The sequence below is a fragment of the Pelophylax lessonae genome (genome assembly GCF_965119305.1).
Source record: "Pelophylax lessonae genome assembly, chromosome: 4".
Classification (NCBI taxonomy): Eukaryota; Metazoa; Chordata; class Amphibia; order Anura; family Ranidae; genus Pelophylax; species Pelophylax lessonae.
This window is the reverse complement of record NC_138771.1, coordinates 304,784,299-304,801,888: the sequence shown is the minus strand read 5'-3', so window position 1 is coordinate 304,801,888 and position 17,590 is coordinate 304,784,299. Positions and strand designations below refer to the sequence as shown.

Below are 17,590 nucleotides of genomic sequence, written 5' to 3'. Positions count from 1 at the left end.
ACTGGCTCACAGGCAATGAAGCCAGAGACAGCCAGGCAAGTAATATTCTCAGAAGAAGGCCAGTAGTATCAGCCTACATTTCTCTTTCGTTCATCAACCGACACAGAGCTCCATAAATCATAACTACCTGGTTATATTGCCTCCTCCAGGAGTAGGACTAGGCAGAACAAAAAAACACCTGGCTGTGTCCATGGGCCGTCCCCAGCTTGGTATATAACCCCCTCTCTGCTCAAGGCAATCAGTTTTAATCTGCCTAGTCAGGAGTAAGGACCTAGGCTCCCAGCTAGGATCTCTGGTCCTAGCAATTTTTTTTTCTCCTTCCTTACATCTTTTTGTTTTTTTCTCTCGGGAGATCTACAATCAACTCCTGGGCTGGATAATCTAGATCCAGTGGTCTGTCCACCCAGCGAGCACATGCAAATCGCAGCTACGCAATAGGTCGGCCACGACGTAGCCTCACGGACAGGGGCTGGCCTGTGAGTTAAACTTCTCGCAGGGTCCCATACGACCGGGCTTGGGTCTGAGTCACTGTGGCCCCTTGGCCGACAGCTCCCCTACTTCAGTGGCGAGGATTCTGTCTGGAGTGTTACCCGCACCATAGAAGTGTAATTACAGTTCCCCCCTCTCCCCTTTTGGCGCTTTTTTGGGGTAGTTGCGGGTAACCTCCGGGGACATTCAGACCTGCCTGCAGGTTCCCTCCTCCCATCCTTAAAAATCCCTCAGTGAGCTGGGCTTCCCCCACTCTCCCCCCTGTCTGGACCTTGAGTCTGGTGGGGTCCCAGGGCAGAGGATGCAGCGGAGACCCCTGGGGTCTCCCCCACTATCCCCTCTCTGTAAGGGTCCTGGGATAGTGTGTCTCGCCTTGGTAGTCTGGAGGGGTCACAGTGCAGGAGACCCCTAGGTGCATGCCCCATTCTGTAAGGGTCCTGGGATAGTGTGTCCTGCCCTGGTAGTCTGGAGGGGATCCAAGTGAAGGGGACCCCTCAGTGCCTTCCCCCACTGTTTGCAGTGTGCGTATAGTGCAGGGGGGTCCCAGTGCAGAGACTGGTGCAGAGTGCGCAGCAGAGTCTCCCCTAACATGTGTCCTACCTTCCGGAGGGGGTCCTCTTGCAAAGGGTGCAGCATTAGAGGGCACAGGGAAGATGCTGGCAGCATGCTGTAGCGGATGGTGGTAGTCTGGCTGGTCACCGGTTGGCGGCCATGTTTGTGTAGCCCGATGATGTCACGGGCGGCCATTTTCCCTTAGTCTGGCTGGTCACCGGTTGGCGGCCATGTTTGTATAGCCTGATGTCATGGGGGCCATTTTCCCTTAGTCTGGCTGGTCTCCAGCTGGCGGTTATGTTTGTGTATCCCTTTGATGTCATGGGGGCCAGTTTCCCTTAGTCCGGGAGACGCTGGAGACGACCGAAGCTTCGTGGGAATGCTGAAGCTCCTCCTCAGTTTCCTCTTCCTGTGCCCGGGACATATGAACAGGGATGGCGTCCATGGTGATGCTGGCTCTGAATTCTCGGCACTCCTCGAGGTCCTTGGGGGGGGGTCCCTGTTATCTCTCTCTCTCTCTGCTGATAGGTACCCTGAGCCTTGGAGGGGATCCTTTAGTGGTGCCAAAAGATCGTTTTTGTACTGCAAGGTCTTCCTTTCTTTATGGAGCCTCAGGCTCACATCTCCCCCACTGACTCCCTAAGGTGGCAGGTCCCTCGGAACCCCAGCTTCCCATGGTTCCCCTGCCTTTTCCTGCTCAGTCTGTCTCATCTGATTCTGAGCCTGATGCCACCGTGGGTGTGGCCCGTCCAGGGGGGCTTAATGTCACACCCCCAGATCCATCTGATAGCGAGGATGATTCCCCCATGGTAGACGCATTTATCACTGCAGTGCATGAGACTTTAAAAATTGAAAATGTGGCTGATGTAGCCACAGACATGGCTGTGTCGTTTGGTACGCATAAGTCACCTTGCACTCCAAAGGTGTTTCCTTATGTGCCTTATTTTGACAAGGTTTTCTTGTAAGGAATGGAACAACAGAAATTACCCATTGTGGCCCCCGAACATTTTGCTGTACGTTACCCTTTCGAGGAGTCACTTTTAAAAAAAGTGGACCCTCCTGTTTCCAGGTTGAACTAAACTACCATATTCCCAGTAGAGCAATCCCTGTCCTTTTAAAGACCCGGCTGACAGGAAAGCGGAGGCTGTGGCACGCAGCATGTTTACAATGGCTTGTTTGAGATTGCGGCCATTGTTTGTTTCAGCCCTGGTGTCTCAGACCCTACCTGAATGGGCCAAGCTTTTGCGCCAGGGCCTGGGGGGTGAGCAGATCCCCGCTGCTTATGCTGATTTAGCAGGCCAGTTGGTCCATGGGCTGCAGTTTATTTGTGATACAGCTTATGTGCTCTCCAAATTTTCTGTTTCAGCAGTGGTGATTAGGCGCGTGCTGTGGCTTAAGAATTTTCATTGATTTGCCCTTTCAAGGCGATCGCCTGTTTGGGGCTACCCTGGATGACATCATTAAGGGTATCACTGGCGGGAAGAGTACCTTCCTGTCATAGTCTAGGAAATGGAAGGAGCCTTGTCACAGATGGGGGCCCTCCTTCTCAGCAAATAGAAAATTTATTTTGTGCTTCTGGGACAGAGAATAAGGGAAATAGATCTTTCAAATCTTCCCCGGGAGGTTCCAAGCATGCTTGGTCTGGTAAGCCTAGAGCTAGCTTCTCTGGACCCGTAGACAAGACCCCTTCAGCATGAAGGTCTGCCCTTTACTGGTTTCCAGCCTCCTGCACCTCCTTCAGTAGCATCAAGGGGATCCACAAAAGGAATATTTTGGGGGTACCCAGAAAGGGGGACAAAGCTTGTCCTTTTCAGGCTTTTTAGGTCCTGAGTACGGATTTAATTCCTGCAAGGGTTAAGGGGATGTCCGAATTACCCAAGGTCCCCCTATCCCTGTCCAGGGAATTGATTTACCTAGGTCTGATTCTAATTCTGACCAGGGTGGTCCTTCCTGTGGACAAACTTCAGGAACCACAGGCCGTAATTCACTGGCTGCTGTTACACTGATAGTTCTCTCTCCCATTTTGCATACAGGTTCTGGTGGTAGCCACCTTACAGACAGTTCTGTTTGCACAGTCCTACATGCAGCTCCTTTAGCAGGTTAGGCTCCACAGGAGGATACCGAGGTTCGTGGCGAGATCACAGGTTCCTCTGGCAGATGCCAGAGGCGTCCAAGGGCCACGGTAAGGCCAGTATCATCCTTGGCCCAGGCTTTATCCGCAATTCCTGCGAGGAATCAAGGGAAAGGATCTTCCAATCAGTCTGGTGGCCATAAACCACAAGGGGGCTCCTCTCAGAGAAAACCAGTTGTCTTAAGGGCTGATCTATCATCCTGCTTTACAGTCACTGGTTTTATTGGCTTAGCTATTGAAAGCCAGGTACTGAGGGATAGAGGCCTGTCTGGATCAGTGATCCCTACTATGGTGAAGACGAGGTAGTCATCTTCCAGCAAGATATACTATTTTACGTGGAAAGCGTACATTTCTTAATATAAGTAGGTTGGCGCTCATCCTCGATCCTTTTCTGTGGCTTGGAGCTTAACCTTTGTTGATCAGGAGTTGGCATTGAGTACCATCGAGGGCCAGGTGTCTGCCCTGGCAATTTTCCTCCAGCGACCCCTAGCCACGCACACTTTAGTTCGTACCTTCAATCAGGGGGTTCGACATTTGGCTCCACCTGTACGGTCTCTTTTGCTACCATGGGATATAAATTTAGAACTTTCGGTTCTCCAGAAACCTCCCTTTGAGAATATTTGGGAGATTCCCTTGCTTACGTTAGCCCAGAAGGTGACATTCTTGGTTGCTGTTACCTCGGCCCGCAGGGTATCGGAATTGGCGGCATTGTCCTGTCGCAGTCCCTATTTAGTGGTCCATAGGGATAAAGTGGTTCTTCGTTCCTGTCCATCATTCCTGCCCAAAGTTGTCTCTGACTCCCATTTGAATGCAGACATTGTGTTGCCTTCCTTGTGTCCCAAGCCGGCTCATCCCAAGGAATTTGCTTTGCATACCTTGGATGTGGTTTGTGTGATTTTGGTGTATCTGGCAGCTACTGAGTCCTTTCGGAGGTCAGACTTGCTTTTTGTGGTTACGGACGGACCAAGAAAAGGACTGGCCGCTTCTTCGGCTACCATCTCTAGATGGGTCAGACAGACAGTGACTCAGGCCTTTTCTATTAAAGGTCAGGTTCCACCTTTCCTGTCACGGCGCATTCTACTCGGGTGATGAGTGATTCAGAAATCCCATTATATCTCTTCCGACTGGTGTAATTTAACATTTTGTACAGTTGGAGGAAAATCTTATTTGAAAAGTTAGTTTATTGGCTTCTTGCAGTTGAACAGTGGTAAAAGGCTGTAGGCACAGTTGCAGTGGCTGCAGGCATTCAATAATATGCCTACATGCTTCCACTACCCTTTACGTGTGCATAGACATGAATCCTCCTATCATAGCAGTGTGCATGTCTCGGCATTTAGCAGTTGCACCCAGTGCCGGCATTATTCTGGCGAGTAACTGTCAGCCCCCTGAAAAGTGCCCATAGAGAATCTGCATAACTGGGCAACTGTTAGTAAATCCCACCGACTGACCATAGGCATTTAGTATTGTTTTAGATCAACCTGGGTTTTTTGTTTTTTTTTTTTTTTTAGAAAGGATAGAATCTTATGCTGTGCTTTGGCTTTAGTAAATCTTCTACTTTTCTGAATTATACCAACAAAGGCATTAATGGTCGTCCTCTTTTGATGCCTTAAAGCAAACCTGTTGAGTGCAGGGGAGGTTGGAGGAATCTGGCCTTCCAATCAGCATTTTTGAAATTTAAATAGCTTACCTTGAATAGGACTTTTGTATAGGATGCCTCTCATGTAGCTCCCTCATGACCCTGTGCAATCTAAAAATGGTTCTTTCAGCCCTTCAAAAACGACCTTCTGAACCTATCAGAAACAGTCCCCTTTGCACTCGTACTCACTGCATTTCTTATTGCAATCACCCCTCCGCGGTGAGTGAGCTCGCAGCCTTTTCCTGTCAAGAACCCTTTTTGGTCTTACACATTGACAAGGTGGTGTTAATTTTCAGAACCTCTAAGGCAGTTTTGGCTTTCCACCTCAACCAGGACATTGATCTTCTGTCCCTCAATCTGGCTCCAGTTCACCCTAAAGAGACCTTTCTCCTTTGCCAGGATGTAGCTTGTGCTGTGCACATTAAATTCACAGCCACTGAATCAGAAGTCAGTCCTATTCTCTAGTTCATCTTTAATGGCTTTTATATTTTAACATTTTACAGTTTTGCATTTTGACTGGTTTCACACATCCAAACACACTTAAACACTTTAAAATGAGTGAACAAACAACATTTTTATAGATTCAGCCATATGCTCTCTGTATTTTTATTAGATTTCTTAGCGCTATTATTCACATATTTCCTATTTAGTTGCTAAGCAAATAGGTAAATTTCTGCATGGTTATTCACAGAATCAATTTACTTCATTTTTTACTATTAAGGTATATTATGTGTTGAGCGAAGAAGCAATTAGAATACATTTCCTGTTCTTTATTGGTACTGTGCAAACATAACGCATAAAAAGGTGTGAATAATGATGTGTGTGTGCCTCAGCTACTGATATGGTTCTTTCATGGACATGAAGCTTTCAAGTCAGGAAAATTGTTTGAGGGAATGGGGTCTATTAGTTTGATTTAAACTGTCTTTTTCAGTCTCATATAGCTTTGTTGCCTCCAAAATATTCAGCCATTACTTGATTCACACCATGGGATTTTTATTACACATGTGCTGGCATTTAGTCTTAAACAGACATCACCTTGATTGTATCAGGATCTTTAGCGTATGTTCAAAATATTAAAAATAAAAGCGAGCATTTTTCTAACAATGAAGGATTACATAGTCTAGTGTTAGGTGTTTTTCGCAATGTCATAGCAATATTAAACTACCACATATATTTTAACAAAACCGTAAACAAATTTAATAAATTATTTTTCTTGACACAGCTACGAATATGAAACGGGACGGGATTCTGCCTTGGAAATGATAGCATTTCTTTTTCAGACGTTCCCAAAGGTAAGACCTGTATTTTAGGCACATGATGTTTTTGTTAACCTCTATATAGCCCCATTGAATATACCTTTTCACTACGTTTGGCCTTTATCTGTTCTTACAGTTTGTTAATCAAATAATTTACTATTAGATGGAGATATAACTCATTTTATATTCAATCCAATTAAAAAAAATTGAAATTTTAATATACAAAATAGCAAAACACCAGACATATGCGCTGACAATCTTGGGCCAGTACAAAAAGAAAAGAAAAAAATATATAGCATAAAATGTTAGGTTAATTCTGCAAAAAAATAAAATAAAAAGAGAAATACAGAAATATTCCCAAACAGGGACATGTCCAAGTGGCCAGTAGGATTGGTAAAAAAGATAAATGGGCCAGGGTAAGGGAGCTTGAGCAGAAACACAATCCATGAGATTATGACCAGGAGCAATAGATAAACAGTCCATAGACAATGTTGAAACCCCCATATTTCCAGCCACAGGATATATCATTTTAAAGGAGCTTTAAAATGTACAGTTTAATTAAGATTTTTAGTACTGTATGCACAGTTGTCAGTGTGGCAGGTCTCTGTGCTTTCAGATGGCAGTGAGCAAAGCATTCCTGATGATGAAAGGTTTTACATGTGAATATTTAATAGTACAGCCATCGTTATAAAACATGTTCTTTGTTTCCTTCTTAGGGAATACTTAACCAGTTCTGTGGTCTTATGTTTGTCCCACTTGCTTTGATGATGGTCAATGATGATTCTACAAAGTGTAAGAAAATGGCTGCCTTGGCAGCAAAATCTCTTCTTAGCAAAGTTGAGACAAAGCAGAAGGACTTGATGTTCTCATTGGCTAACCAGTGGCTCAACAATGAAAAGGTGAGAAAATGATATACCCATATGTTGGATACAGACTAATGCTTGCTCTTTTTTTAGTGTTACAGATTTCCTTTATAACGCTAACTCTAAGGCCAGTCATACAATCGCATATTTTGTCAGTTAAAAGCAGAAAATGTTGCACACGTATTTCTGCACAGTTCAGTGGAAGTGTTAGGCTTTTGTGTTTGTATTTTGCCATAGGCCCAGCTTTGTGTGCCTGCAGTAATGCCTGATGAGTGCTCTATTTTTGTCACTTATTGTAGGCAACTGCTAAAATGAAAACAAGGTCCAACCAAACTCCATCAGCTTTGAAAACCATTTACTAATTTGCTTTTAAACTGATATTCTCATAGTTATCTGTTTAAAATTTTCAAAGCAATTACATCCCTACAGAATACAGACTTTTGTAATGTATAGTCTCCTACGTTTCCTGCTAAAAGCAGAGTAGGGCAAGGTTCATCCCCTTACTATGTACTTACCTGTCTCTGGGAATCGAACTGGAATTACTTACCCTACAGAACAGCTTTGAAAGGCTTTATTAGAAGTCTGTCCTGAAAATACTGTGTGATAAGACACTGTTGTAGGCATTATGTCCTTAAAGTAGTAGGAAAGGCTAAAGAAACTCAGGTTTAAAATATTGCTTCCCCTCTATTATACCCACGCTACATACTGTTTGTAAAATAGCTCTGTGGTAATATCTTTTTTAATCTCCTTTGGTGCGGTCATGTTTTCACTAAGCTCTGTTTCCCCCATGTTGAGGAATGGCTGATGCAGCTGTTAAGTGAGAGTGCTGAAAACTGGTTAGCAATGGAAGGCAGCGGGTGATGTCACGGGTGTGTGAATTCAGCCACACAGTGACACAGGAGAGCTAGAGTTTAGTGATCATGTGATTGCACCAAAGGAGATTAAAGCGGAGTTCCGGGCACAAAAACAATATTTTTTTTTGTGCCCCTCCGCTAGGTATGCCTCACCTGAAAAGGAATTGGATAGTTATTTTTTTTTTTTTTTTGTTTACTTACCTTGCAATTGAAGATCGAAGATACTCACCTCAGAGTACTTCCTCCCTCGGAGCCGCGGCTCACCCCGTCACTTCCTGTCTCGCTATGATTCCTGGGAGCTGAACGTCACAGCTCCCAGGAATCAATGCGACGGCACTGGCCCCGCTCGTCATTTCCGGGCGACGCCGCATTCCTCTGCTAAACAGCTTCTGGGCATGCCCAGAAGCTGTGGAGGAATGCGGCGCCGCACCGGAAGTGACGAGAGGGGCCGGTGCAGGCGCATTCTGGGACAAGAAGACGCGGAAGAAGACACAGAAGAGGACCGCGCCGGCTTCAGCTGCCCACAAGAGAGATGGAAACGCTGTGGAAGAAATTTTCTAAGTAAGTATTTCTTCTAAAAGGTAAGTGCGAACCGGGACAGATCAGAGGCTAGCCATTGTGGAATGTGCTAGCCCTGACTGTCCCGGGGGTATGTTTAGTAAAAAATGACTCCTGTGCCCGCAAATCCGCTTTAAATAAATGGTATTTATACTGAGCTATATTGTAAACAGTATTAAGCGGGGTGAAGCAACTTTTTAAACCTGGGTTGTATTAGCATTTACTTCGGTTGCTGCATATTACATCAGTGAAATAAATCTGTTCAGTGATTAATGCCCTGAAACTATTCCTAATCTTTTAGGAAAATTGCTGCATTAAAAAGAACTTAATGAAAAAGGTGTTCTGCTTTATGAAAGATTCCCCTTAAAGGCTCCAAGCAAATATTAGAAAAAAAAAAAAAGGCTCTTAAATTACTAACTTTTTTATAGTTCTGCCGCTCCCTGTTACAGCCCATATCCTTATCCTAATCGAACATAAAAAATTGCTATTACCTGGCTGTCCAAATGGTGCCTTTATACTTCACACTACCTCAGAGCTCCCAATATGGACCCTCTAACCATCATGCATTGCTCTCCTACCCAGATTTACAATTTGATTTGGATCCCTCCAATTTAATGACCCCCTGTTCATGATCCTACTGTATAATACTCACTCAAACAATGGGACTCAAGTATTGCTGCTGGCTGATCTCATTCCACCTTCTCTTCTAAGGCATTCCTTGCAACCCTATTTCCCCCACCCCCGCGTATTTGATAACCTTCTGGCTTTTACCTGGTGATTGCAAAATGATATAGGATATGTACATTCATTTTTATCACTGAATGGTGTCAAATCGCCCTCTTATCTCCAAGAACACTGTCGCCTCCCTAAATCTGAATCTTTCTACTTGCTTAAAATCTCCCATTTTGTCCATGCTCTTCCTAAAAAATACCACAGCTTGAGTTTCCCTTTATGACTGTTCCAAACCCCAATAAGTTCTCAACTGCGAACATGACTTAGGAAATCCTTGGACATCTCAGAATGGAATAAAATCTGGTCACCTGCACCTGGGTGCTCAATCAATATCCTAGCCCAGGAAAGCACCCACAAAGTACTTTTCTGATGGTTGCGTGACCCTGAAATGGATAACTAATTGTATGCCTTCAGCTTCCCCCCCCCCCTGTGTTTCCAAGGATGTGGTGCCTTGGATACCTTATTTTACGTTTGATGGCAATGCCCTATAGTTCAGAGATTATGGCTACAGGTATACAATTTGATCCACTATTCTTATCAAAGCCCTCACGCAGAATCCATGAGAAGCTATACTTCATAGGCCCGTTCCAGACTTCACAAGATCTTAAAAAAAAGTTGTATCCTTGATCTTTCTTACAACATGGCAGGGCAGTTTGGCATCTTTGCCCTTGGTATTGGCTGAACAGTATTACTAACCTTTTGGCAGGTTAAAATGTTTTTTTACTTAAATGTTAATATGTATTTAAATTGTGCATTTAGCTAAGTGGCTGAAGTCCAGCTTTAGATGTTAAGAACAAGCTTCAGACAGGCATTGTAAAAAACGTTGATGGATTTATGGATTATCCATACACTTTGAGACAAGGTATAGATTTGCTAGTTTACTTTCTCAGACAAATGGGCTGCATCTGTCCAAGCCATAGTGCTCTTAATAATGATATCAAATATATTTGTTTTATATATGACTCTTTTTATATTTCAGTCTTCTCACAAGAGATTGGGTGTCTTGGCCTGTGGCTTGTTTGTTGACGTTGAAGGAGTTGAATTTGAGAGCAGACTGGAAGCTACCCTTGTGACCATTGAACGGGAAATCGACCCATTACTGTTTGAAGATGTGAGTATCTTAATGTCTTCACACAGTTTCAAGAGATATTCTGCAGATTGTTGTGCAGTACTGAGTTTTGGTGTGTTTTTTGTAGTTGAAAGAAGAGACAGAAGAAAAGGCAGCTGACAGGTTGTTATTCAGCCTGCTTACCCTGGTTGCCAAGCTCATCAAGGAGTGCAATATTACACAGCTCACAAAGCACAGAGAGATTGTACATAAAATATGCGGTAAGACATTTCTACTTACAATCGCAGGGCAGTAATGAGCCTATCACTCTTGGCTTTACAACCTAATTTCGAATAAAAAGTCAGGGGCAAAAGTTGTGATTAAAATAAATAATATTTAAAGGTAAGAAGTCATGGCTACACATTTGTAATATCAAAGTATTATTTACCAGAAAGTAATTTTTTATGTGACATTTTACATGCTTGCAGTTTAAATTGTTTCCTAATTATATTTCATATGCAGCTTTTTTGGTTTCCCCTTCTTGTGACTCTCTCTGTTTATTAGGAATTGCAGTCAGCAACACTTCAGAACAATTTTGATTAAAAATAAAGATACTTGATAAGCCACATCAATCTATGTATGATGAAGAGAAAGGAGGGGGAAGGTGTATGGCGCTGCCAAAAACTGCTGATGTTTCTATATGTCCAAAATTTAGGCGTTATAGATACATACAAAATAAATCACCACTATGGATAAAGTGTCCAGTGCATCCTATGTGTCTTCCTATTGAATGTGCAATACTAAAAGATAATACAAATAAATAATAAATATTTGTGCTGAAAGGTGGATATAGAATAAGTGAAAATTGGTATGATGAGAAAATTAGATGAAATGTATGAATTAAAAAATAGATAAAGGGGTGGATTTGTACAGAATAAAAATAAATATATAAAAAATAAAAAATATAAAAATGGATCCACTTAAAATATGACTTAAATAAGGTGCACAATAGGTAGATAAATATTATAGCAGCAATGATCCAAAAATAAATAAGTCCGTTACACCTAAGAAAGAACAAATGGTCCCACAATGCAAGAAAATTCCTAAAAAACTTGGCAAAAAAAGGTGACTTGAGTGCAGGTGTTCTGATGAAATATTAAAGGTGCTCAGGTATATGGTGACCGTTCAGTGCTCCCCGCACCCCTTGGACCGCACTCACCAGAACTATGTACCCCTGCAGGGGTATCAGGCCTTGTCTATAATCCTGGATCTTCTCCACTGACCATCAAAGTGGTTGGGTGGTCCGATTATCTACCCGAATCTTGTGAACCAGGTTCCTTGATGTTAGGGTCCGAAGGTGTATCGATATATGGGGGAAGAAGGCTCACAATCTTACACGCGCTTACAATCGCGTAACAAACAGGTACAGCTTTTCTATGTAGTGCAAGGGCCGGCCTGATTGCATACAAATTGAAAGTGTTTAGGTGTGACCTCATATTATCTGGTTTTGGTAAATCTGTTCATGTCTCTGGCAGCTCCTGCCAATCCCTGCATGGATGGCGGTGTCAAGCAGCTGCAGCATAAAGTGCACGCCAGCGCCCGCCTGATTTGGTCACAGCCTTGGAATGATGGCGCGGCACGGCTCAGGTGTTGGGATCCAGACGGCTTTGCTAAGATCTTGTGTGAAGTAAAAACCAGAACAATTTGGGAACAGCGTTTGTCAGAAGCTCCTTCTGCTGGGAGCTGTTAGCTACTAATCAATGGACTGATAATCAATGTATTGCATCTGTGGGTCTTCTACCCACAGATGCAATACATTGATTATCAGTCCATTGATTAGTAGCTAACAGCTCCCAGCAGAAGGAGCTTCTGACAAACGCTGTTCCCAAATTGTTCTGGTTTTTACTTCACACAAGATCTTAGCAAAGCCGTCTGGATCCCAACACCTGAGCCGTGCCGCGCCATCATTCCAAGGCTGTGACCAAATCAGGCGGGCGCTGGCGTGCACTTTATGCTGCAGCTGCTTGACACCGCCATCCATGCAGGGATTGGCAGGAGCTGCCAGAGACATGAACAGATTTACCAAAACCAGATAATATGAGGTCACACCTAAACACTTTCAATTTGTATGCAATCAGGCCGGCCCTTGCACTACATAGAAAAGCTGTACCTGTTTGTTACGCGATTGTAAGCGCGTGTAAGATTGTGAGCCTTCTTCCCCCATATATCGATACACCTTCGGACCCTAACATCAAGGAACCTGGTTCACAAGATTCGGGTAGATAATCGGACCACCCAACCACTTTGATGGTCAGTGGAGAAGATCCAGGATTATAGACAAGGCCTGATACCCCTGCAGGGGTACATAGTTCTGGTGAGTGCGGTCCAAGGGGTGCGGGGAGCACTGAACGGTCACCATATACCTGAGCACCTTTAATATTTCATCAGAACACCTGCACTCAAGTCACCTTTTTTTGCCAAGTTTTTTAGGAATTTTCTTGCATTGTGGGACCATTTGTTCTTTCTTAGGTGTAACGGACTTATTTATTTTTGTATCATTGCTGCTATAATATTTATCTACCTATTGTGCACCTTATTTAAGTCATATTTTAAGTGGATCCATTTTTATATTTTTTATTTTTTATATATTTATTTTTATTCTGTACAAATCCACCCCTTTATCTATTTTTTAATTCATACATTTCATCTAATTTTCTCATCATACCAATTTTCACTTATTCTATATCCACCTTTCAGCACAAATATTTATTATTTATTTGTATTATCTTTTAGTATTGCACATTCAATAGGAAGACACATAGGATGCACTGGACACTTTATCCATAGTGGTGATTTATTTTGTATGTATCTATAACGCCTAAATTTTGGACATATAGAAACATCAGCAGTTTTTGGCAGCGCCATACACCTTCCCCCTCCTTTCTCTTCATTCTCACTATATTCTTAGTAATATAGTATAAAGGTGGGCTGCAGCCAATACTAAATACCAGGAATCTAGAATTATCCTAAGCGCGGATTTGTTTACATTTAATCTATGTATGATGTATGATTCGATTAAAGTGGTATTAAAGGTTCAGCTTTAAAAAAAAATAAATAAATAACAAAAGAAAAAAAACATGTCATACTTACCTGCTCTGAGCAGTGGTTTTGCACAGAGCAGCCCTGATGCTCCTCTTATTGGGGTCCCCTGCCAGCACTCCTGGCTCCTCCCCCTTGGCCACCTTGGCCAGTTCCCCCAATAAGCAAGCTGCTTGCTGTGAGGGCACTGGTGGCTGCTCACTCCCGAGCCCTGCTCTGTGTCCATAAGACCCACAGAGTTGTGGCTTCCCCCCACTCTTTCCTCATTGGCTCACTGGCTGTGATTGACAGCAGTGGGAGCAAGTGGGGAGAGGGAGTCCCGGGACAGCCGAGGCTCTCCTGCACATCATTGGATCGAGAGGGGGCTCAGGTGTGTATTGGGGGGCTGTGGGGGGAGCAGCACACAGAAGTCACATGACATCGGAGAGGGAAAATGTCTCACTTTTGTGTGATACTGTATATAGAGGAACACAGCATTTAGTGTACTTTTTAAAACCGCAGCTGAAAGAAAGGGGTTAATACGAAGCAATTTAGGCAGTGAAGAATACAGTGAACAGTAGCTAGTATTGTATCTTTCTCCAATTTGTGGGATATTAGTGTTGTAGTCAAGCATAGCTGGTGGCACATAAGTCAGTGGGTAACTGTTTATAATGTAATGTGTACTGAATAGATTGGATCTTTTTCTTATTTTTCTAGCTCATGTTCAGGCCCATTTGAGGTACCCCCACAGTTGGGTCTGGCTGACCGCATCCCAGATTTTTGGATTGTTGTTTTCTCTTCAAAAACCTGAAGACCTTGTGAATAAATGGAAGGGCCAAAAGACAAAGAAGTCAAAGAAGGCTCAGTCCTCTGAAGTCTACCTAGTGGAAAATCTGGACGGCAAGGTGATCAGATACATGGTCCTTTCACACAGATATCTTTTAAAACTGAATTATAGCTAGTTAAGATGGAAAAGTACATTTAAAGGCCATATCTGGGAAAAAACTAAAATTTGAAGGCTTTTCTTTCACATTGCTGTTCTAAATAACATATGTCTTTCTTATGCCAGCCTACTGATTATATGACCCACATTTTCTTTTTTTCCCCACTATTTTTCCACGTTTTGGTGGCATAATCTGTGTGTGCCAGAAACATTTATTTAAAGCCGTATTAAACCCGAAAGCAAACATTTCTTATATTGCAGTGTACCAATTCTTAGATTTGGTGGCTGTATTGATTTCTTTTGTTAGACTTTCTTTCCTCCATTTTCATCTGGTGATCTGGAAAGTAAGTCTGCTGTTTTACATACATTCGGCTGATGAGCTTGAGTTTATCAGTTTACATAGATGAGACAAACCACTTAACGCTTTTATTTATGAAAAACCTTTATCCCAAATGGATAAAAACTGTTTGCTGTAACTGATTATAAAGTGTGAGCTGGGGTTTAGTTTCAATTTGTTAGTGGATCTAAATCTGGTAATACATTTAACACTACCCTCCCTCCCAGACTGACAATGCTGCTGTGTGTCCTATGCTCATTCCTCCTGATTTGTGTCTCGCTGATACAGGAGGTGTGGTGTGGGCCAGATCACCAAGTGAAAACAAAAAGAAAACCGCCAAAGAAAAGAAAAGCCACCATATCTAATGATTTTTTAGGCTGCAATATAATACTTTTTTGTTTTTGAGTTTATTACCGCTTTAAGGACACTGATGATGGTCAATTTTTGACATACTTACCGGAAGGTAAACTTCCAGCATTTTGCTGCTGTGAAAATGTATATGTAGTGCTGGGTAATACAACCCCTGACAAAAGTATAGAATACTCTTGGAAAATGTTCATTCAATTTTTTAATTGTGTAGAATAAAAACGAATCACAGACATGCCTCACAACTATTTTTATTTAACATTCCAACCGTCTGGCTTTAAAAATCACTTAAAAAATTAAAAAAAGAAAGAAAACTGTAGTGAATTGCAAATAGTTTTGCAGATCAAGCAGAGGAAATAATATGGAATCCCTCAATCCTGAGGAAAATAATATGGAATCACCATGTACTTGCAGTTTGAAAACAAACATCTGCATCAGATCACATCTGCTAATTAGTCTGCAGTTAAAAAAGAGTGCTTGCACACCTTGGTGAGCTGTTGCACCAACCTGATTAACATGAATCATGACTCCAACATGGGAGATGTCAGTTAAAACAACGGAGAGCATTGTAAAACTTCTTCAAGAAGGTAAATCTTCACGGAATGTTGCAAAAGTTGTTGGTTGTTTCCAGTCAGCTGTGTCTAAAATCTGGACCAAATACAAATTAGATGGGAAGGGCTGTTAAAGGGAAGTGTACTGGTAGACCAAGGAACACATAAAAGCGTCAAGATAGAAAACCTAAAGCAATACTTGAAAATAGAAAATGCAAACAAAACAAATGAGGAACAAATGTTTAGAAACTGGAGTCAATGTCTGTGACCAAACTGTAAGACCTCGCCTAGAGAAAACGAGATTTACATACAGAAACCATCATTAACACCAAATAGAAATAACCAAGGAAGTTACAGTGGACTAAAGAAAAGCAATCGGACTATGGATGACTGGATGAAAGTGATATTTAGTGATGAATCCCCAATCTGCTTTGGGTAGGGTGATGATGCTGGAACTTTTGTTTGGTGCCATTCCAATGAAATGTATATAGACGACTGCCTAAAAAAACCATGCAATTTTCCACAATCATTGCTGATATGGGGTTGCATGTTGGGTAAGGGTAAGATGACAGCTATTAAATCTTTAATAAATGCACAAGTTTATATTGAGATTTTGGACACTTTTCTTATTCCATCTATTAAAAGGATATTTGGTGATGATGACCTAATTTTCAGGATGATAATGCATCTTGCCATAAGGCAAAAGCCAATGAAAACTTTTCTTCAAAAAAGACATATAATGTCAATAGCATGGCCTGCAAATAGTCAGGACCTCAATCCAATTGAAAATCTCTGGTGGAAATGAAGGAAAATGGTCCATGACAAGGCTCCAACCTGCAAAGCTTGTCTGGAAACTGCAATAAGAGAAAGTTGGAGCCGAATTGATAAATAATATTTTTTGTTAATAGTTAAATCCATGCCTCAGAGAATTCAAGCTGGTATAAAAGCCCAGAGGTGGTGCAAAAAAAGTACTAGTGGTGTACTGTAGTGTTTTTTTTTTTTTTTTTTCATGATTCCATAATATTTTCTCAGAATTGAGTGATTCCATATTTTTTTTTCTCTGCTTGATCTGCAAAAACAGTTGCAATTGAGTAGTTTTCTTTTTTTTTTTTTTTTTTAAGTGTTTTAACGCTAGAAGGTTGGAATGTTGAATGAAAATAGTCTTGAGACATGTCTGTGATTAGTTTTTTTAATACAGAATTAAACTATTGAATGAACATTTTCCAATTTTCCATACTTTTTGCCAGGGGTTCTATCTGACTTTACAAACTAATTGTATGCATATATTTGTCAATGCTTTCATTATTCTGAATAATGCATTTTATTGAACCTTGCATGAATATGTTTTTTCTTTTGTTTTGATCTTCTGATTTATTATACCTGTTTTTTATTCATTCCATCGTATGCACAGATGAAAGATCTTGCTTTCGCTTTTAGCCATCAGCTACAGTCAAAATTTCTTGACCAGACCCTGGGAGAACAGGTATGTGGAAGAAGGTTTCTACTTTCGTAAAGTAAATCTTTCATGAGATGAACATTGCCGTTGATGACTTCTTCCTCTTAAAATGGTAGATGCATGGCTCTCATATTTACCTTGTTGCTTCATTACAATCACAGATCTGGAAACACGTATGCATATACGGCCTTATAACATTTCTCCAAATTTCTTAGTTTGCGTACTTGCTGCAGTTCAATAACTTCAAAAGTATTGAAGCCACTGCGTAAGCATAACAGGCAGGTAGCTAGCATTTCAAAAAGGAGGTTATCAATTGTATCACCACCTATTTCTATCTCTAATGGTTTTCCTTGTAGTAAAGCAAAGCATTTTTTCTTGTTGGGTATTATGGTACAGTGGTTATTAGGAGGATTTTATGCATCTCAGTCGGTTTTGGAACCAGCAATGCATTGATTCGACAAGTCTGGCCTGACTTTTGGTAGAAGTCCCAGGACCATTATCATTTAGAAACGCCAATACCATGAATGAGAGTATCCTAAAGCTCTTAATGACCATATTGCATTCAATGCTGTTTCAGGGATTTCCTCTGTACATTGGTATAGATGCTACTTACAAAATGTAACATATATTCATTTCCACATTATATTTCAAGAATATCTAACTTTGATTAATCTGAATGACCTTAAGGTTTGTAAACATACTACAGTTGTGTTCAAAATTATTAAACCCCCAATGCTGTA

General features: G+C 41.7%; 1 protein-coding gene across 1 annotated transcript in view; it reads left to right on the top strand.

Moving 5' to 3' along the window:
- Window positions 1-17,590, top strand: part of UTP20 (UTP20 small subunit processome component) — a 159,469-nt gene that overhangs the window by 131,088 nt on the left and 10,791 nt on the right. Inside the window, exons 53-58 of the mRNA XM_082254752.1 lie at window positions 6,031-6,100; window positions 6,781-6,963; window positions 10,051-10,182; window positions 10,268-10,400; window positions 13,915-14,102; window positions 16,806-16,877. Coding sequence (XP_082110878.1) covers window positions 6,031-6,100; window positions 6,781-6,963; window positions 10,051-10,182; window positions 10,268-10,400; window positions 13,915-14,102; window positions 16,806-16,877 — 778 coding nt within the window. The remainder of the gene's footprint in view (window positions 1-6,030; window positions 6,101-6,780; window positions 6,964-10,050; window positions 10,183-10,267; window positions 10,401-13,914; window positions 14,103-16,805; window positions 16,878-17,590) is intronic.